Raw genomic sequence first — 22,136 nt, 5'->3', positions numbered from 1 at the left:
TGACAGTCCTACACAGTTCAACCAGTAGTTCCCCATTGTAGTTAGTTCACTTGTGTGCCAGATAGTTGCCAACTGTATTTCTATCCCTTCTGTGGGTGTGGCCAGGCATTAAGGAGTATGAGGAAGGAGTTAGTGTTTGGAGATGTAATTAGGATTCTCTCAGAGGACAAGAAGGAAGGTAGGCCTCCCTCTAACAATGTATGGGATACAGTAGGTGTAAAAGAGGGATGGGAAGGAAAGGGGAGGAATTGTAGAAGACAGGTGGTGTAATCTTTTAAGGGGAAGGACATTGCAAGCTAAGGGCTCTATTGAGAAGAAGAATTCAGGACAGGTGTCTGTGAGAAATCAGCATGAGTCACTGCAGATAGATCAACAGAGGGAAGATGAGGAATGGGTAACTGTTGCTGAGAAGTGTGGAAGTAGGAGGAATGGAAGAGATAGTAAAAGGGAAATGTAGAGTAGAGGATTGGAAAAGACAGGTGGAACAGGGTCATTGGAGGGAGAAAGGAAGGAGGAGAAAACTTCTGCAGCCATCAGGAAAGATACGGGAGACCAGGAGGGGTGGGGATCAAATTAGGGAGGAGGAGGGGGGGGGGGGGTTGAGGCTCTTGTCATTGTGGATTCCAATGTCAGACATGAGGGGAAAGTGTGTGGAGGAAAGGGAATCAGGCTAGATTGTTACCCAGGAATTAGGTTGAGGAAAGTAGAAGAGGAGGAGGAGGAGGAGGAGGAGGAGGGGGGAAAAGGAGAAGGTGGTGCTGTTTCACTTCGGTACCAACAATGTAGGGCAAGCAGGTATGAGTACCAACGTAGTTGGGAATATGTAGGACCCGGTAAATGCAGCTGTTATAACAGAGAAATAGTGACTAAGGGGGAGGTACAGGTGGAAAGAAATAGAATTAGAAATGGTTGTGGAAGTAAGGAGAAGTTGAATCTAGCAAAGAAGATAGCTAAGGATAACATGGTGGCAAACATAACTGCCATACAAATTTTAGTGAAATTAGAAGGGTATGTACAGTATATGTACTTTAAGGCAGAAACAGGTTCCAAAAAGGACATTCCAGGAATCATTAATGAGCAAGGGGAGTGTATGCGAGGATCTTCGGAAGGCAGAAGTATTCAGTCAGCAGTATGTGAAGATTGTTGATTACAAGGATGATGTACAGATAGAGGTGACTAATATTAATGAAGTATTGAAATGCACCTATGATGACGTTTACAATAACATACACAAGTTAAAAACTAGAAAAGCTGCTGGAATTGATAAGATATCTGGGGATATACTAAAGACAGTTGGTTGGGATATAGTTCCATATCTGATGTATGTATTTGATTATTGTTTGAATGAAGGAGCTATACGAAATGAATGGAGAGTTGCTATAGTAGCTCCTGTGTATGAGGGGAAAGAGTAACAGACATAAAACTGAAAATTACAGGCCAGTCAGCTTGACATGCATTGTATATAAGCTTTGGGAAAGCATTCTTTCTGATTATATTAGACATGTATGCAAAATTAATAACTGGTTCGATAGAAGGCAGTTCAAGTTTAGGAAAGGTTATTCCACTGAAGCTCAACATGTAGTATTCCAGCAAGATATAGCAGATACCTTGGATTCAGGTCAAATGGACTGTATCGCAATTGACCTACCTAAAGGCATTTGATAGGGTAGATCAAGGTATACTGCTGGCAAAAATGACTGCAGTTGGACTACACAAAAAAGTGACAATGGGTGGCTATATTTTTAGAAAAAATTAATTTTGTGTGGCTATTTCTAGCTGGGTGCAGCCCTTGTAAGGCAGACCCTCCGATGAGGGTGGGTGGCGTCTGCCATGTGTAGGTAACTACGTGTTTTTATGGTGGAGGATAGTGTTATGTGTGGTGTGCGAGTTGCAGCGATGTTGGGGACAGAACAAACACCCAGTCCCCAAGCCAAGGGAATTAACCATTTAAGGTTAAAATCTCCGACCTGGCCAGGAATTGAACCCCGGACCCCTGTGACCAAAGGCCAGCATGCTAACCATTTAGCCATGGAGCCAGACTGTAGAAAATAGAACTCAGAATTAGGGTAGGTACTAGTAGTCATTCAGAGGGGAATTCCTCAAGGCAGTATTATTGGACCTTTGTTATTTTGTGTACTTGTAAAGCCATATGATATATATAAATGATATGAGTAAGGAAGTGGAATCAGAGAAAAGGCTTCTTTGCGGATGATGATATTCTGTATAGAGTAATAAATAAGTTACAAGATTGTGAGAAACGGCAGAATGACCTCGATAATGTTGTGAGATGGACTGTAGGCAGTGGTATGATAAACGGGTTTAAAAGTCAGATTGTGCTTTTCACAAATGGGATAAGTCCTCTCAGTTTTAATTACTGCGTTGATGGGGTGAAATTTCCTTATGGTGATCGCTGTAAGTACTCAGGTGTTAATATAAGGAAAGATCTTCATTGGGGTAATCACATAAATGAGATTGTAAATAAAGGGTACATATCTCTCAACATGGTTGTGAGGGTATTTAGGGGTCGTAATAAGGATTTAAAGGAAAGGGCATGGTAAGTCCCCAACTAGAGTATGGTTCCAGTGTATGGAATCCTCACAGAGATTACTTGACTAGAGAACTGGAAAAAGTCCAGAGAAAAGCAGCACGATTTGTTCTAGGTGATTTCCGACAAAAGAGTAGCATTACAAAAATGTTGCAATGTTTGGGCTGGGAAGACTTGGAAGAAAGGAGAGAGTTTCTCAACTAAGTAGTAAGTTCTGAGCTGTCAGTGGAGAGATGGCATGGAATGACATTAGTAGACAATTAAGTTTGAGTGGTGTTTTTAAAAGTAAGAAAGATTGCAATATGAAAATAAAGTTGGAATTAAAGAGGACAAATTGGGGCAAATATTTGTGTATAGGAAGGGGAGTAGGGATTGGAATAACTTACCAAAGGAGGTGTTCAATAAATTTCCAAATTCTTTGAAATCATTTAAGAAAAGACACGGAAAACAACAGATCGAAAATCTGCCACTTGGGCGACTGCCCTAAATGCACATCGGCGGTGATTGATTGATGATTGAACTGGGCATTTAAGTTGCGTAGTAGTATGGTGGTATGTTTCTGTGTGATTTTAGGGACCTTCGTAGAGTTTGTTTTTTCCGACTTTCACCTGTTGGCCTGATTGATTACAGTGTGAACGTTAACTGGAGTGTAGTCTATGTTAGTGCACTTGAGAGAGGGAGATGGACATGCTTGGGTAGGTAAAATCTGTGACTGAGGCAAATACGTTGTGACTGACTGTAAATCCGGTACTTAAGTGGAATACATTCTGCATTATCCGCTGCCACACTTTCCTTTTGAGGATCCTCTATTCTAGTGACTCGATGGCATGATCATCGATGAACCTGGTTTAATACTGTGCTATCAGTAAAATATCATGCAGTGTTGTGTGTCGGCCGAAGGTTTCAGCTTACCCACTTTCAGCAGTGAGTTGGAAGGAGCTTCATCATCTTTGCCTGAAATTACATTTGGTCTTTTCCGGATGCTCTTACTTATCATTGTAGCATGTTAGTGTGGAATCGCCAGAATCCATCGATCTGCTGACATCACTGTAGGTGTCAGTTGTTTGATTGCCACCTGGGATATTGCATTTAGTGAAATTGTCTTCCATGCTCATTTGAAGATAATTATTCAGGGTACAATGGCATGTCACTGTCTAAGGTACAAACCAGGTTGTTTCCCCTAAAAGGAGATTGGATTCTCTATGCCTTACAGAGCTGCTTCTGCCCTTTTGTCAGTGTTTTTTTTCCACTGGGTGAAATTTAATTGTATTTGGATATAATAATTTACCATCTTTCAAGGGTGAATGATATGTAATTACATTTTGTAATGTTTGTTTTTGTAGGTATTGATCAGGACTCCTCAGTTAACATTGGCTGTGAGAGGCTATAGTAGTGCACTTCTTTTTTCTCCTTCCAGGCCCGGAATGACATGATTCCCAAGATTGTGGTCCTACTACAGAAACAGTGGCGAGGTGCCATATGCCGTATGCGTTACCGGAAGATGAAGGCTGCTCTGCTCATCTTCCAATTTTACAGGCAGTACAAGACTCGTTCCTACATTAACCAGTTGGGCCGGCAGTTTAGGTATGATCTGTATGTCATAAACTGATCTCTTAACTATTAGAATATAAATGGTATGTAAATGTAAATGATGTACTATCCGCGAAACTTTTAGTGACACTTTGTTTTACAGGGGTGAGGAGTAAGGAGAGAGCTAAAATGGTTCCGGTAAAACTCCATCTGAATGGAAATGAAATACGAATTGAATCGATAGTATGATCGATCGATATGTATGAATTTTCTAAACTGTCGTTTCTGGGTAGGAGTTCTAGGTTGTTCCTATGATGTACTTTGATTTTCCTCACTAATGTTCAAGCATAAACTGTATTTTACATTTTGACTTTGCTGTGTAAATAACAATAGTTGCAGTTATACCACCAGATGTCTCACAGCGATGCATAATCGATTCTTATTTTTTGTGTCAGAGGTTGCCAATACGAATCTCGAAGATAACCGAGTCTACCGATTCAGCACTAGTATCACTAAAAGTTTCACGGGCAGTAGGCTTCACCTTACAGAGAGAGAGTATCTTCTGAACTGAGAAGGTTTGGTGAAAATTGCCACACTATCTCACACATGTAAAATTTGTACAGAATTGTATGTAAGGAAGAATTGAAAATCAAGTTGAAGTGAATAGAGATCCGTTTGGCTTTCAGAGTATCTTGTGAAGCAATTCTAATTCTGCACTCAATTATGAAAGATTACATGAAGAAGAATAAGTCCACATGTATGACCCTTGTTGTCTAGAAAAGGTTAGGTGACATTGGCTGGTCAAAACTCGTTGAGTTTATAAATGGAATCGAGCATAGGGAAAGGAGGAACTGAAATCTGTACAAAAATCAAACTGCAGTGGGGAAAGAGAAAGGTGTGCATCAGGATTGTAGTTCATCCCAGTTTGTCAATTTCATTTTGTCCTGACCAGTGGCCTATGCAGAATTTTGTTGGAAAGGGGTTCATTATTAAGGTAGATTACAATTGACTTTATTGGTATTTTAAATTGTGTGTGCAACATGCATTTTATTTTGTGTAATAAATATGCTTGTGGCAGTACCACGTGCCATTATTACACTCAGGCTAAACGATACATCATATATTGTAGACAATGGTTATTTGTATACAGTACGATAGTTAAGACACTTTACATAAAAGGAAAATCCATATAGCAATCAAAAATATTGAAATACATCTAATTAAACACAATATTTCAATATGAAACTCACCAAGGTTGAAAATAAAACTGGCATAATTAATCCCCACACTATGAAGGAATTTTAAATTTGAATAAAAAGTTGAATTTAGTTTTCTCAAATGTTCAAATCAATATGATACTGTAGTCTATTACTGTTTAAAATGAGTACTATTAATTAAATTAATACATACTGAATATATAATTTATGTAGCCTACACGTTGGACATCTCAGCATTCACAATGCAATGTCCAAACAATGACTATTCTTTTAACACACCTTCTGCAGTTGTAGCGTAATTTCCTTGTATGTTGAGGGGCACTAATCCATTCAGATGTGTATTTCCAGTAGAATGATCAAATATTTTTGTGGACAGCGTAATGTTAAGAAAGATCGTTCATTTACTCCCAGAGGGGGTGATGATGGTGGTTACTGGGCGTCCGACACTTCGAAAAATGAAGTTATTGGCCAAAGAAAGGCAAGGGACATGAAGGGCATGAAAATTAAGGAATCCCTAGGCCTCGATTGCTCTAATACAATTGGGGTCAGAAAAGAACAGGAGTTAACCAAGGTAGGTCTGATAAAATAGACGAAAGTGAGGAGCCTGGTATAAGTAAGTGGAAGAAATGCGAGGTCTTACCTAAGGGCCCCATGGTTGCCAACCCACGCTCCCAAGTTAAGAACCCGTGGGGCTTGGTTCCCAGACATTGTTCATGACATCCAGATTGTTTTTTGTTTTTGTTTATTAGAGAAGTCTTTTCCTGTTGCATAAAACTTCTTATTTACTCGTCCACCTTATATTTATATAAAGTAACATGTCGTGACTGACTGATTCATCATCTGATGATATAGATGTTGATTCCCATAGGGAACCTGAAATATTTGTCTTGAATGAGTAAATTTATAATACCAATGTAGTTGGTCCGTTATTGGACATTATAAATTTTCCAGCTAACTCATTCCTGGTTGCCAGCATTTCGCCCCAGTGTGCTAAATTGGGCTCATCAGTTGGTTAATATCACACCCACCAAGACGCATGGTTTGTGCATACCGTGGAGGCCACTGCGTGGGCTACTTGGAGTCACCAGAAAATTTATGTCTAATAGCAGACCAATGGACGTAAAGAACTTAAATGTTGGGGATACATTTATATTACAGTGCAGGTGCTCACTAAGGAGGGATGTTGGGATATTCCATTGTTATGGGGTGAATTTTTAAAATGAATATGTCTGTGTCTCAAAAACTTAACAGTTTAAGGACGTGAAAATTGGTATTTGGAATCTTTTTAAAAAATAAACATATTTTTTGTTTTTGAAAAATCCTCAGAAGGGGGTAACAATGAGAAAGGGGTTGAACCTTTTTTATGAGGTTACTTATATCTCAAAAACCGAACATGTTACAGTTTGGAATCTATTTTAAAAACACACTTTCTTTTGTTTTCAGAAAATCCACTTAAGAGGGTAGAAAGAATTAAAAAATTGGGTAATTTTTTTTAATGAGTATACAGTATCTACAGTACATCTCAAAAACTTAACATATACCAGACATGATAATTGGTATTTGGAATCTCCATTAAAAATAAAGAAACATGTATATTTGTTTTTGGAAAATCCATTTAAGGGCATGAAATTAATTGAAAAAGCAGGTGAATAAGTGAAGGAGTTGAATTCTTTTTATGAGGATACTTTTGTCTCAAAAACTGAAGATGTTAGAGATGTGAAAATTGGTGTTTGGAATCTCCTTCAAAAATACACTTATTTTTTGTTTTTGGAAAAAACACTTAATGGGATGAAAAGTATTGATTTTTTAAAATGAGTATATCTACAGTATATATAAAAAACCTTAACATGTTACAGACATGAAAATTGGTATTTTGAATCCCAATTAAAGATTTTAAAATCTGTATTTTTTTTGTTTTTGGAAAGTCCACTTAGTTGGTGGGGGGGGGGGGGGGGCAGAAGTACTGATAAAGTGGTTGAATTCTGTTTATGAGGATACTTATATCTCAAAAACTGAAAATGTTAGAGATGGAAATAGGTATTGGAATCTCCTTTAAAAATAAACACGCATTTTTGTGTTTTCGACTTGAGAGAGGACTGTTTCTCACATGTACAGCACTTTGTCACATGTTCTAGAGTTAGCTCTGCCAGTAGCCTGGTCATCTTAGCCCCAAAAAGCAACAAAGAGCTTCTAGGGTAAATGAAACTCAATTTTCACTTGTTTAAAAAACTTCACTAGGACATGTTTCTGTCCCTTGGACCATCTTCAGCCACATTTCATATTGTTATTATATTATTCTACTAGCAAGATACCCGTGCTTCGCTACGGTATTATACTGAAATTTATAATTGAATGCTTAACATTTTATATATAACACGCCGATATTCGCGATCTGACTCGTTTACTGAGAGATTACGGCAAAGTTCCTCCCATTTTTCAATCGTTTTTCCAGCAATCGATTTCGTATTTCCCGGGCTAGATCCAAGTATTCCATCCGGTCAGTTGGGTCCCTAAATCTTAGCCATGCTTTCCTATAAGCATTTTTAATGTGGATCAAATTCTTGAGGAGATCCGGCGTGGTGTCCTCTTAGGTGCCTTGGCGGTACTGAACCGGCAGCCGGACTGCAATCGTAGTCATTACCGTCCAGGACCCGTTTCCAGCACGGTCCGCACATTTTGACGACGGTCCAGAACATTATTATTATTATTATTATTATTATTATTATTATTATTATTATTATTATTATTATTATTATTATTAGGGTGGGTGAAATTAGTTGAATTGAGGTATTATTATTATTATTATTATTATTATTATTATTATTATTATTATTATTATTATTATTATTGATGGGCGGACCCTACAGCAAGATGCAAGACTTCTACTTGGCGGTAAATTACATCTGCTGCCATTGTCATTGATGACAGTATGACCAGCACCATTGTCGCCCGTAGGCAAGTGCGCAGGACTTCTGGCGATACGAATGACATACTTCTGTGTATTATTGACCTTATTAGAGAAGTGAACAATTGCACGGTCAATCTTATACCTATCGTTTATTTCAAATGTGTTTAAATTTCTATTTATATGCCAGAAGAATCTACTGTAATCTAAGAAGGTTCTCCAAAGGAAAAGATGGCTCTTGAAAACGAACCCAGGAAAGATTAAAAATGATCGGTTTATGATCAGAATAAGTCCATTGAAAATCAACAGTCATTCAACCGGGTCAGGAATGGAATTAATAAAGCCCCCAGCTAGCGGTGAGGATAGGAATTGTGCCGGCTGCCGAAGCCTGTCGCACTCCTCTGGAGCAATGATTAGTGAATGACAAATGAAATGAAATGATATTGGAGAGTGTTGCTGGAATGAATGATGACGGGGAAAACCGGAGTACCCAGAGAAAAACATGTCCCGCCTCCGCTTTGTCCAGCACAAATCTCACATGGAGTGACCTGGATTTGAACCACGAAACCCAGCGGTGAGAGGTCAGTGCGCTGCCGCCTGAGCCACCGAGGCTCCTTATAAGTACATTAGGAACAGTAAAATCAATTGGTCTCACCTCCGTCTTCACCCCACCACGGTTAAGTTGATTTTACCCCCCCCCCCCCCAAAAAGGCTGTTTCTTTATGATTAAAGGAGATTCCAAATACCAATGTTTACGTGTGTTACATTCAGTTTTGAGATATAAGTATTCCCATAAAAATAATTAACTTTTTTCACTTACTTCCACACTCCCCCACCACCTTAAGTGAATTTTCCGGCAAAGAATATTTGTTTCTTTAATAGTAAAGGATCTTCTAAATACCGATTATCTTCAGATTTTGAGATATGTGTCCTCATGAAACGAATTCAACTCCTTTTCACATCCGCCCCAAAGGTGATTCCCCGATCCCCCTCCCCCAAAACGCGTCGTTTTATTTTTAAAGAAAATCTAAATACCACTTTTTACGTCTGTAACAACTTTAAATTTTATTAGATGTAAGTATCCTCTTACAATTAATTCAATTAATTTTTCAATTTTTCACCCCCCCCACCACCACCACCACCCACCCTCCCTCCCTTCATTGGATTTTCCGAGAATACCTGTTTGTTTACTTTAACAGGAGATTCCAAATACCAGTTTTTACATCTGTAACATTTTACGTTTCTGAGATATACTGTAGATATAATGTTTCTAAAAATTCACCCCAATTTTTCACTCCTGTTTAACCCCCATTAATTAGATTTTCCAAAAAACAAAATAATACATGTTTCTGTATTTTGAAAGAAGATTCCATATACTAATTGTCTGGTCTGTAATGTCTTCGTTTCTGAGATATAAGTATCCTCATTAAAGACATTCAACAACTTATTCACACTTTTCACCCCTCCTATTGGGATTTTCCGATAACAAAAAAATATGTGTTTATTTTAAAAGGACATTCTAAGTACCAATTTTTACATCTGTAAACTTTTAAAATTTTTGAGATATAGATACACTCATTTTAAAAATTCACCCCTCTTTCAACCCTCCACTATTTGGATTTTCCAAAAACGAAAAGTACATGTTTCTTTATTTATAAAGGAGATCCCAAATACCGATTTTCAGGTCTGTGACATCTTCAGTTTCTGAAATATAAGGATCCATATTAAAGGAATTCAACCATTTTTCACCCCTTTTCACCCCTCCTATTGGGATATTCCGAAAACAAAAAATGCGCGTTTCTTTATTTTGGAAGTAGATTCTATGTGCCAATTTTTACATCTGTAAAGTTTGAAAGTTTTGAGATATAGATACATTCATTTTAAAAATTCACACCCCCATTAATTTGATTTTCCAAAAACAAAAAAATATGTGTTCCGTATTTTTAAAGGAGATCCCAAACACCAATTTTCAAGTCAGTAATATCTTCAGTTTCTGAGATATAAGTATCCTCATTAAAGGCATCCACCACTTTTTCACCCCTTTTCACCCCTCCTATTGGGATTTTCCGAAAACAAAAAAAATACGTGTTTCTTTATTTTGAAAGTAGATTCTATGCACCAATTTTTAGAGCTGTAAAGTTTCAAAGTTTTGCGATATAGATACAGTCACTTTAAAAATTCACCCCCCCTTCCCACCCTCCCAGTAATTGGATTTTCCAAGAACAAAAAGACACGTGTTTCTTTATTTTTAAAAGAGATCAAAAGTACCAATTTTCAGGTCTGTAATATCTTCAGTTTCTGAGATATAAGTACCGGTATCCTGATTAAAGGCATTCAACCCCTTTTTCACCCTTTTCCCCCTCCTATTGGGATTTTCTGAAAACAAAAAATACGTATTTCCTCATTTTTAGAGAAGACTTTAAATACCAATTTTTACGCCTGTAAACTTTGCAAGTTTGGAGATATAGATACACTCATTTTAAAATTTCACCCCCCTTTTCACCCCCTTAGCGACGGAATTTCCAAAAATCCTCTCTTAGCGAGCACCTACATCTTAATATGAATGTATCCCCAAAATTTCATCTCTTTATGTCCAGTAGTTTTGGCTCGGCGATGATGAATCAGTCAGTCAGTCAGTCAGTCAGTCAGTCAGTCAGTCAGTCAGGACAAGTTATTTTATATATATAGATTTGCCTTTATTTGTAGTGGCGAAGTTAGGACTCATGGTCCTCTCTTACACTTAACCACACTTCATTAACATTGTACATCTGAGAGCAATATTCATAATCTTATCTTAAAACTACCATTACAAACTATGAAATAAAATAACATAAACTCTATAAATATTCTTAGTCATGTCTTAAAACTATCGTTACAAATTAAAAGTTGAACGACACAAAATACCATAAGCACAGTAAACGTACATTCATACACACATTCACTCTACCAGATTCATTTAGGCTGGCGGCACACATCAAGGAGATACTCACGGCAAGACAACTTGAAGGAATTTAAGGATTTTATGGCTCTAATGTTGTGGGGGAGAGAATTCCATATTCTAGCTCCATTTGCAACAAAGGAACGGCTAAATGCTGCTGACCTGCTGAGAGGGATAGCAAGTGTACTGCCGGAGCGTGTGTTATGCTGTTGGAAAGTGGATAGGAAATTGAGTTGTGAAGATAAGTAGTATGGGATATTCTCTTTTAATACTTTTAATTTTTGAATGATTCAAATTATTGAATTCAGACTAACACATGAATGCATCTTGATGTACAGTATTTCACATCTGCCAAATAATATGGTTAAACATAATGAAATTCATTATTCAAGTTCCGCGTTCACTATGACCATTAGCAAAGTAGTATTTACTTATCCACCTATTCAATACTTTTTGTTTTATAATCCCCTTTGATTATTTTATATGATGACAGTGCTACATGTTTTGCCTTTATTAAGCCATCGTCAGTCATTAAATTTCACATTTGGTCAAGACGTATCTTATGATTATAAAATTTGTACATATCTTGTGCATTGTAAATGCTACAAGTATTTAATCTTTTTTTAAATTATTGCTGTAATATGATTCAAATGATGTGCTAGCATAGGCAGGGAACTTTCCTAACATTAATCCTATAGAAAACATGCGGGGGCTTTGCAAAAGGAGACTGGAAAACTTGACTGTTCTACTAATAATCGTATGGCCTCAGTTACCGTGTGCAGACATTTCAATTTGACGCCATCTGGCTGTCTGCTCGTCAATTTCGACGTTCCGTTTTACTCTAGGCCCACTAGATGGCAGACTGAGTAAACCGAAACTCTCCTGGGCATCTATGGCTGAGAATTAATGAATTTTGTCGGGTAAACACCAAATGTATCACCAGAGATCTTTTACATGCCAAAATCGTATGACATGGAGTGTCGAATGGACTATTTTCCGTCCTTCAAAAATCCGACTACCTCTGCCGGGTTTGAGCCCGCTGTCTTGGGATCCGGAGGCCGACACTCTACCACTGATCCACAGAGGCAGCTGACTGTTCCACTAAATACACGCAATAGTGTCTCCAATTGAGGAATGGTGTCTTGATGATGAATTTTTAAAATGTGCTCAAACCTTGTGAAACCTGTCTAATCGACTTATAAAATGGAAAGGAGGGCATATTAGCTATTAAAAACTATGAAAGTTATATGATAGATGAATAGCGTGAAAAATGTAAAATATATAGGATAATTGTCATGTTCTGATTAATTCTCATGGAACTTTATATGGATGCAGCATTAAAGGTTTGGAGTAAAAACAGCTGACCGAGAGAGTTGGCCATTTGATTATTAGGAGTGCACAGCTGTGAGTTTGCACTCGGGAGATTGTGGGTTCGAACTCCATTGTCGACTGCCCTGAAGATGGTTTTCCGTGGTTTCCCATTTTCACACCAGGCAAATGCTGGAGCTAGACCTTAATTAAGACCACGGCCCCTTCCTTCCCACTCCTAGCCCTTTCCTGTCCCATCATCACCATAAGATGTATGTTTCAGTGTGACGTAAAGCCAGTTATAAAAAGTCTGCACTAGTTATATAGATAGGAAAAGATTAACCCAGACTAAGGTAGCTTGGAGATGTGCATCGAACTAGCCTGTAGACAACTGAAACAACAAAATTATTGAAAAGAATCCATACTGCTATTTTTGTCTGACATAATGATATGCACCAGTAAATACAGTGGAGTATATTTTTGATACTTTATTTGCAGCAATGCAAGGCATATGAGAGATTACGGTAAGAGCTTACCGTGGCCTGCTCCTCCTTTGGCTGTTCGGCAAGCGGTTGCTCCCTTGAAGGCGGTGTATGCTCGATGGAGAGCCTGGATGATTTTAAAAACAATTCCCAGGGAAGACTGGCCTCAATTGAAACTGAAGGTAAGTAAATATGATGTTCCTTCCTTCCTGTGCTATACCTTGCTCCACTTTGACTAGAGTTAAGGGGAAATGGTACTTACACTTAGTAACTACAGCAGCCTTATGGTTCCAGGATAAAGTGTTCACATTTAACAGCATAATAATTCTACATTACGAAACACAAGGAAAGAATATAAAAAATGTTGCAGTTTCCACTACAGTATAAACTGAGCCATTAAATCTTGTGGGGCCACTGTGAGTTGTTACAACTTGCTACAGGATGCAACAGAGGGATGTTGAATGTGTGTCTGGGACAGTTTTGTTAGATCTGGAATTAGTGGAACTCAAAAGTTAGGGATCCAGCAGCCTTAATGGACGGACTAAAACTAATTTTCGGAGATAGAATTCTATAATTTTTACTGTTTCAGCTAGTCTTCTTCTGCTCTGCCCTTATGGATGGAAAAAGCTATATGTTATTGGCATGTTTGAGAACTCTGATGGTTTAATAACAAAATTAAATTAACTCATCCTTTGTGTTTGTAAGTTAATGTAAATACGTTGTGGAGGTGTACCATATTTACAAGGCTATAGTACCACTTCGCCTATAGTAAAACTTTCTTCAGCTTGTCCCAGTTATTTCTGGGGTTGCTGGAGCCACCCAGGCTCATTTTGGTTTTGGCCGGGGGGTTTAATACCGGATGCCCTTCCTCGCATCACGTGATTCTTGAGATGAAAATCTCGACCAAGGATTGACCGGGATTTGAACCTCAGCCTTCCAGGTGGGAAGCCAACAGCTAAGCCACTGAGCTAATCATGCCCCCACTTCTCCTATAGTACCCCCTTTAATTTTTGAGAGTTAAAATACAAACTTCTTGGAAACTAGCTAATTCGTCACTAATGTTGTGCTAAATCCGTCAACATTGTCCATTTAGAAACACACGGTATGGCAATAATGGTAAAACCCATCCCTTCCAGGCTCCAGCATGGCTAGAGTCCACTGGAATGTGATGAAGGCTGTGAAGACAGTGATGAGGATAGCCTGTGACTTCAACAACAAAAAGATAGGCCTGATTCTTATATTTTAATTCATATTGTTTTGGCCAACTAAGGACCATATCATTTCAACTGTCTCCTTCCCTGAACTTTGACATTTGTTCAGTACTCCCGCATGTGTTGCTAGTCATGGTATTTTGTTTTTTCTTCGATCCACGCCTTCCCTGTTTTCAGCTTCGGCTTTTCTTGGAAACCATTGTGGTTTTGAAGTTCCTTCTTTAGTGGGTTGTGCCACTGGATATCATCTTGTGTGATCCCCACCTCTCGTAGATCTTTTTCTGTCTTGCTGAACCAGGCCCCTTCGTCTTATTATTCTGGAATAACATATGCATTAGGAGATCTATTTCACTGACCTTGCAGGGGTCATTTGTGTCACGTGACCATAGAAAGCAATAATATCAGTTATCTTTTCCATGTGAAAAAAGAGCTTGTGGTTGTGATGTTTTTGTTCTTTGATGGGATCCAAGATATTCCTCATTCTTTTTCTTTCTTTGATGTCAAGTTTCTCAATAAGGCCTATTTCTTGTTCATTTCAAGGCACTGTGCTGCATATAAGGCCTCCAGATAAATGACTTTGCTGTCCTTTCTGAGTTTGGCATTCAGGGATCTTGATCTTTTGTTGTAGACACCTTCGGTTAGATGGTGTGCCATTTCCATTCTATTCATATATGACACGAAGGCTTCTTTCTCAGACATGTTGGGATCTATCCACGCATCTAGGAATTTAAAATTTTCCTACCCGCTTGACTTTTCCCTCGTCCACATCTAGCTGTTTTTGGGGTGTCTTTGTTATAAAATGAGTTTTCTCAAAAGAGATCTCTTAATTTGTTTTGCAGCTGTCTGTAGCAAAATGAAAAAATTGAGAGATCTGTAAAAACAACACAGTGTTCCTGCTGCTCAGTCTGACTGTCAACCCCTTAATTTCTTATTTCTTCGCACTACTCACAGATGACTTTCTCTAGAACTCAGTTGAAGGACAGAGGTGAGAGCCCATCTCCCTACCTAAGTCCTGTCCTTATTTCAAAGGCATCTGATATTTCTCCTCTGAACTTTACTTTGAAAGAAGTGTCTCTCAGGGTCTGTGGAATGATCACTCTTGTTTTATTGTCCAAACCAAATTCGTTTAGCATTTGTATTAGGATATTTTGATCAATCAAGTCATCAGCTTTGACAGAAGTTGTCACAAATTTCTTGTTCCTGAGCTTTAGGTATGAGAAGAAGGTAGATTTTAGATTCATAATCTGCTCAATACAAGAGAGTAAATTCCTTGAACCCTGCTTGGTAATTCTCCCAGTTGTGGGTCTAGTTTTTCTGCCACCTTAGTCTCAAGTTTTCAAAAGAATCTTGTAGGTAATTAGGAGGAGAGAAATAGCACAATAGTCGTAAACCATTCTGTTTTTTGTCCTTTCGTATGATCTGGTAAATCAGGGCATAATTCCAGTCTCTTGGAAGAGTATCTGTTTCCCAAATCTTGTGGATGATGTCTGTTATTTTATCATTCTTCTGAAAGTCCTGCTCAGTCTGTGCGAACCTGTTCATGTCAAAAGCACGTTTCAGTCTGCGGATGTTTTTCACAGCACGTTGTCTCATTCAGGAAGTTTGCCCATTAAGCTTGGGTCTTTTGTGAGTTCCATCTCTGCCAGGCGAGTTGTCTTTGCTTTAGCACAGCATCGCAATCAATTTTCCATCAGATATGTTTTCATAGCTTTGTTAGTGGATTGTCTCATTAGCTGTTACGACCAGAGCCTCTCGTAATTCTTCCCACTTCTGCAGGTCCGTGGATTCTACCTTGTGGGACAACTCCTGGCTAAACTTAAGTTTTTCTGTATCAAATCTAATGATGTTACTCAGGTGGCTCTTCCTTGTTTTCTGTGAGAGGGACTTATTTTGATTTTGTATAAATGGTAATCCAAATGTAGGTTGGGGTTTCTTAGAATCCTTTGGTTCTCTTTGGGGCTTTGTGAACAATTAAGACGTGATTGATTTGGAACTTAACCAAGATTGGGATTTTGTGGTTTCCAAGTCTTCTGCCAGATGTCTAAAAGCAGTTGTTTTAGAACCAGATTAAATGCTTTACATAGCTCCACAAGCTTCTCTCAATTGTGGTTTGTTCTCCGGTGAGTCCGATAACTACCTACAGTGTTTTGGAACTACTTCTCTCTGTATTATAATCATCATAAAATATCAAAGCCATTATGATAAAACAGTGCTGATGGTTGTATTATTATTATGATTGTTATTACACTGGCTTATGTGATTTTTTTTTTGGTAAAATAGAAAATGAATTTTTTAAATGGAAATTATGTCCTGATTTTCAAAATGGTTATATTTTTCATATCACGTCTAGCTTTGACGAAATTCTGCCTTGTAGTATCTGCATTCGTAAGATGTTACAATGAGAGATGTTCTCACGCAACTCACTTTGGAATAATAATAGTAGTGTATATTGTGCATCAAGGAAGGGAAATAAGTGATTATTGCTGTCTGTGAAGATGGCAGATTGAGACATAAGCGAGGGCCAAAGTTCTGAGTTCTGTTTTCTAGAAATTTAGATACGCAGTATTAAGAGAGCGAGGGAAGTTGGATTGCAGGTAAGACAGAGTAGAGTTGCTATCTCAGACTACTTGTATAAACAGAAGAATTTTAACCCTCGCATGGGGTGGTCGAAAATGTCCACCACAAATAAACCTAAATGTGGACATAATTTTTACACTTAAAATTAGTATTATTGGTAGGGAGGATATTTTAGAGGTAATAAATATTAAATGGTTAAGTATTCAAGAGTAAAAGCCTACACAACAATACACAATACAGTGAGAAGTCGTTTATCAACAACTGCAGTAAATATCATGCTTGTCTCGTTAGTTGCAGATCTGTCATTTTCACATCTGAAGCACACACATCTTTTTCACTGTTTTCCTTATACGTATTTTTCATACTTGCAGGAAAAAATTTTCTTTTTTTCTTTTTCTTTCCACTTTTTGAATGGGTATCTTCACAGCATACTTAACACCTACATTTCCTTCCTTTGCTATAGCCTCACGTCTAGGATTTTCTGAAATTTTGTGTCCTACAACGCTTTCCATTGCAACAATAATGGGTTTCTGTAGCCCAGTGATGGCTTTAGCACGTTCTACGATCTGAGGTTTGACGAGTTCCAATCCTGACTGGTTCAAGAACATACGCCGGAGGTTGGTTTTTACTTTTGTTCCATTCAGGGAATGTAAATGGATTTATGCACACAATATCAATTGAGTACCTGGGTACAACAAGAGCATTAGTGGAAAAATACCATGTTGAGTTTTGAAAGTGTAGGAATGATTCAATAAAACACTAATACATGGAGGGACAGATTTGTTATCAAGAATATGCAAATGTCCAATGTTTTGGCATAACATCCAGTCATATTTAATGAAACTCTATTAACGCTGTTATTGTATAGAATATATATACTGTTCAGCCTTTTTGTTTTATAAATGTTCTAGCTCTAATACATTTAGGGTTACTGCACTATCTTTAGTTCTCAGATTCTGATTCAACATCCGACATGTTATTTGGGGCATCATTATTTACTCATTCCGTGTTTAGGACACAAGTAAGCCTCTCAGTATTTTGTGGTTTCAAAAATTTACATAATGATAATACATCTGGGTTGTTTTGTTTTTTTTTAAGCAAGATTTACTCCTGGTTTTGGCTCATTACTCAAATTAAGGACTGTGAAACTTAGAAAAGGGGAACTGTGATTGAAAAAAGTAAATGGTTGTTATACTGCAGTATATGTATTTGATCCTGATACCACACCCTTTGGAGAGTAGTGTAGATGACAATATTTCTGAATGCTAAATCTGTACCCTTTGGCATATGGTGTCTTAAAAAACATTGGAGCAAGGGCCTTTGACCAGTCTTGTATTACGGAAGCATCATTAATGACGTTGAATGGTGTGTGTGAACACTGAACAGCATGGTCATGGGTGCAACAACCGCATTGCACACCTTCTTCTTTCCAAGGAGCTCCTGCCATCTAGCGACGTCGTACCGAAATAATTTTTGTAGAGACGGTAGTTGAATGTTTGAAGAATGCAATGCGTGCATTTACGCAATAACAGTGTTAGCCATTTAATGCTCTTGTTGCACCCAGGTACTCAATTACAGTAAAGAACATAGACAAGGGCCATCGTCTTGTACCTCTCTTAGTTTAGTACTTGGCGGGCCATCTGGTCTATTATATAAACACCCCCTTTGGTGGAATTGTAGAACAGATTGATCTTAAGACTTTTTCTTCCCTGTATTGGAAACAGAACAATCAGGTTGCTGTGTAAACAGCATTATTAGAATCTTTTTGGATTTCTGCTTCACCATGTATGATACTGTATGTATAACTGGTATGATACTGTATGTATAACTGGTGGTTTTCCTGAACTGGTATCAATAAGTGCAAAAAGACTTAAATGTAAATCTCTGTCTTTGGTAGATTTCATTTCTTCTGGTATATGTTTTTGATCACTTTGCAGTGTTCCTACTAGGGTGAGATTGAAATGACTGCTAGATCTATGGAAGTGCAGTAATGGTCGTTAGTTACATTCCGCCCTGAATTTGTAATAGAAGAAAGAGTCGTTGCACAGCCTCCATAAGCCTGCCTGACGAAGTAGTTTTACCAATGAATAAACTTTTAATGTCCACCTATTCAATACAATAATAATGTTGTTTATAGATGTAATTACAACATTCTAATTATATTCAGTACTAGTTTTGACGCATTTTTGCGTCATCTTTAGCTGTACAAAGATATTGGAAAATAGGCAAATTATATAAAACTCATGGTAGATATTGAATTGTGCGTGATATAAAAACCCTATGAAATCTACATTAAAACAATGACACATAATAAAACCTTATTGAACAAGTTAGACTTGCGAGTCAAACGTATACTGAACGCTGAATAACAGTTCTCAAGTTGATTCATGTCCCTGTGGACATACAGAGGTAAGCTCAATAAATTTGGTGAGCAATTCACAGTAATAAAATATCTTGTGTTTTAAAACATTTCTACACCTTAATTCAACTGCAGTTCATAAACTGCGGAGTCATCTTAAAATAATCGTGAATATTGCTGAATAAAATTTGGGTATGGCGGAATTCTTCTATATCTAAGGCCTATGAGGTGGAAACATATAAATAACTCCTTAAGATGTAAACAGGAACTATGTTTCTCAATTCAAATGTGGAACCCCATATGGCCGTAGACTGATCGTAATGTAAATAATGTGCAGCAAACAATTGTTATTTATATATGATAATGCTGTCGTAGCTCAGACACAAGAAGAGCTTGTGATAATCCTGAATGCTTTTTCTACTGCGTACAGCAAGATCGGACTCAAACTGAATACCAACAAAACACAGATCCTATACCACCCAGCCCTTGGGGTAGGTCAAAAAGATATCAATGTCACAATTGATGGAGTAAGCCTTCAAGTTGTAAACACCTTCCCATACCTTGAGAGCACCCTCTCATCAAGCGCAAGTATAGATTCAGAAATCCAACACAAAATTAACCGTGCAGGAGCATCCTTTGTTAAGTTAAGATCTGGAGTTTTTTACAATCATGATGTCAATAACACAACAAAGATTCTTATGTACAATTCTGTTGTAGTTCCAACCTTACTCTACAGATGTGAATCCTGGACATGCTACAGTCGACACCTTAAGAAGGTGGAACAGTATCGTCAGCGTTGCTTGAGGAGAATACTACAAATAACTTGGCAAGACAGGCGCACAAATATCAGCGTTCTTGAAGAGGCACACACCACCAATATAGATTTGATGGATCTAAGATGCCAGCTACAATAGACAGGGCACATAGTTTGCATGCCCAATAATCGCATTCCCAAACAAGTGTTTTACTCTGAGCTATCAGTAGGTAAACGCTGTGTAGGCGGTCAGAGGAAGCTATTTAAAGATGTAATCAAGGCTAACTTGAAGAGATGTAACATTGATGTTGATAAATGGGAGAACTTAGCCCTTGACCGTTCATCCTTGAGATCGCTAGTCCATTACGGCACACTTTTGAAGAAAACCGCCAACGTACAGCGAATTACAAGAGGCAACGTAGGAAAGAAAAAGAAGTGCTGAGGAGACACAGAAATAACATGACTGCTCCAACTGGGACCACCTGTCATCACTGTAGCAAATTGTGTAACTCCCGCATTGGACTGTATAGTCACCTCCGAACGGATAGATGAAGAGACATCCTGCCTGGAAGACAAACCTACTCGATTACGAGTGTATGCTATCATAGGCTCTTTGCCGAGCTGGGCATTGAAATCACCAAGGAGGATGGTTATATGTTTGTCTGGGATCTCAGAGGTAATTTCTTCATGCTCTTCCCAGAATCTCTCTATCTTCATGATCAGCGCAGGCTCCCCAGAATCCAAATGCTTGCAATAGTCGCTCAAGGTGACAGTGGATTGGTTACACCTGGCAAAGGAGCTTCTGCTGAACTTTCCACCATTCTTTTGACAATTGAAAAACTATTGATTGGGGCAGCTATGTTTCTCACAAGCCAAGTCACAAAACAAAGGTCATCAGCATAAATAAATTTTCTTGAAGATGTGTCTGGGAAGTCTTATATGTACAGACTGAAAAGAAGGGGAGTGAGGACTGATCCTTGACGTAAACCATCATTTAGTTTAAACACTCTACTTCTGTCATTATCAGTATAGATCTGGAAGTACCTATTGCTAGCATATTGCTAAGTAAGGCCGTAAGTTTACGATATGGTATAACACTCAAAAATTTTAGGAGTCCTTCTCGCCAGACAGTATCATAGGCAGCTGATAGATCCAAAAAGGCAGCCACGCTTACTGATTTCCTCTCTCATCCATTTTCGATGTACGTGCTGAGAGACAGTACTGATCATCACAAATTCTTCCAGGTCTAAAACCTGCTTCCTCTATAGGAATGTAACTGTTGATTGTTTCATAAATTCTATTGTAGATCAGTCGCTCAAGGAGTTTATATGTGACGCTTAGAAGTGCTTTACACTTCAGATGGGTCTTTATTTGGTTTCAGTATGGCTATTATCTATGTTTTCATCAAAGTTAGGATGTTTCCAGTTTGCAGAATATTAGTGAAAAAGTTGGTTAACCATTTTATTGTGGCTGGTCCGCAACGAGCCAAAAATTCGGGATAAATTCTATCAAATCCTGCAGTTTTTCCAAGTTTCATACTTTTTATTGCGGCTTTAGTTTCCTCTTCTTTGAATGGATTAGAGAATTCAGAAGACTGCGGCACTGCTCTTTTCTTGATGTTCAACTTTAATTTGATATCCTTTTTGGTTCGCTTGTCTTTTGTGTTTTTTGGAAACTGATATTAGATGATTAGCAAAATCATTCAGATTGATGGCTGTTTTTGATCTTTTAGTTGCAGCGGTGTAGTTAGGAGCGTGCAGCTGTGAGCTTGGATCCAGGAGATAGTGGGTTCGAACCCCACTGTCGATAGCCCTGAAGATGGTTTTCCGTGGTTTCCCATTTTCATACCAGGTAAATCCTGGAGCTGTACCTTAATTAAGGCCACGGCCGCTTCCCTCCCATTCCTAGGCCTTTCCTGTCCCATCGTCGCCATAAGACCTATCTGTGTCAGTGCGACGTAAACCCCATAGGAAACAAACAAAAAAAAAAAAAAAAAAAAAAAAAAAAAAAAAAGAAGCTTTTAGTTGCAGGGTTTGAAGAATCCTCCAATTTCCTAATTATAGACCAGGCCTTCCTGGTAGAATGGGTGTAATCGAGGGATTCTACTGTTTCATGTCGGATCCTTCTTCGACTCTCATCCGAGGATTGGAGGAGACCAGCTGCATTGTCAAAATTAGGATGTTCTTCATATCTCTTAGTAATTACTCATTCTCTGAACTCCAACCAGGGATATACTCCTTATGATATCCTCCAGGGATGCATCATCTGGCTGGACCTTTTATAACCTCTACAAATCTGCTGTAGTTGTTG

The 22,136-nt window shown here is 38.2% G+C and overlaps 1 protein-coding gene across 1 annotated transcript in view; it reads left to right on the top strand.

The window, feature by feature from the left end:
• Myo31DF (Unconventional myosin ID) overlaps positions 1 to 22,136 on the top strand; it is a 315,587-nt gene that overhangs the window by 232,461 nt on the left and 60,990 nt on the right. Inside the window, exons 13-14 of the mRNA XM_067142074.2 lie at positions 3,963 to 4,129; positions 12,942 to 13,107. Coding sequence (XP_066998175.2) covers positions 3,963 to 4,129; positions 12,942 to 13,107 — 333 coding nt within the window. The remainder of the gene's footprint in view (positions 1 to 3,962; positions 4,130 to 12,941; positions 13,108 to 22,136) is intronic.

This window comes from Anabrus simplex, chromosome 2 (genome assembly GCF_040414725.1).
Source record: "Anabrus simplex isolate iqAnaSimp1 chromosome 2, ASM4041472v1, whole genome shotgun sequence".
Lineage (NCBI taxonomy): Eukaryota > Metazoa > Arthropoda > Insecta > Orthoptera > Tettigoniidae > Anabrus > Anabrus simplex.
The sequence above is the reverse complement of the archived record's forward strand: the minus strand, read 5'-3'. Positions and strand labels throughout refer to the sequence as shown.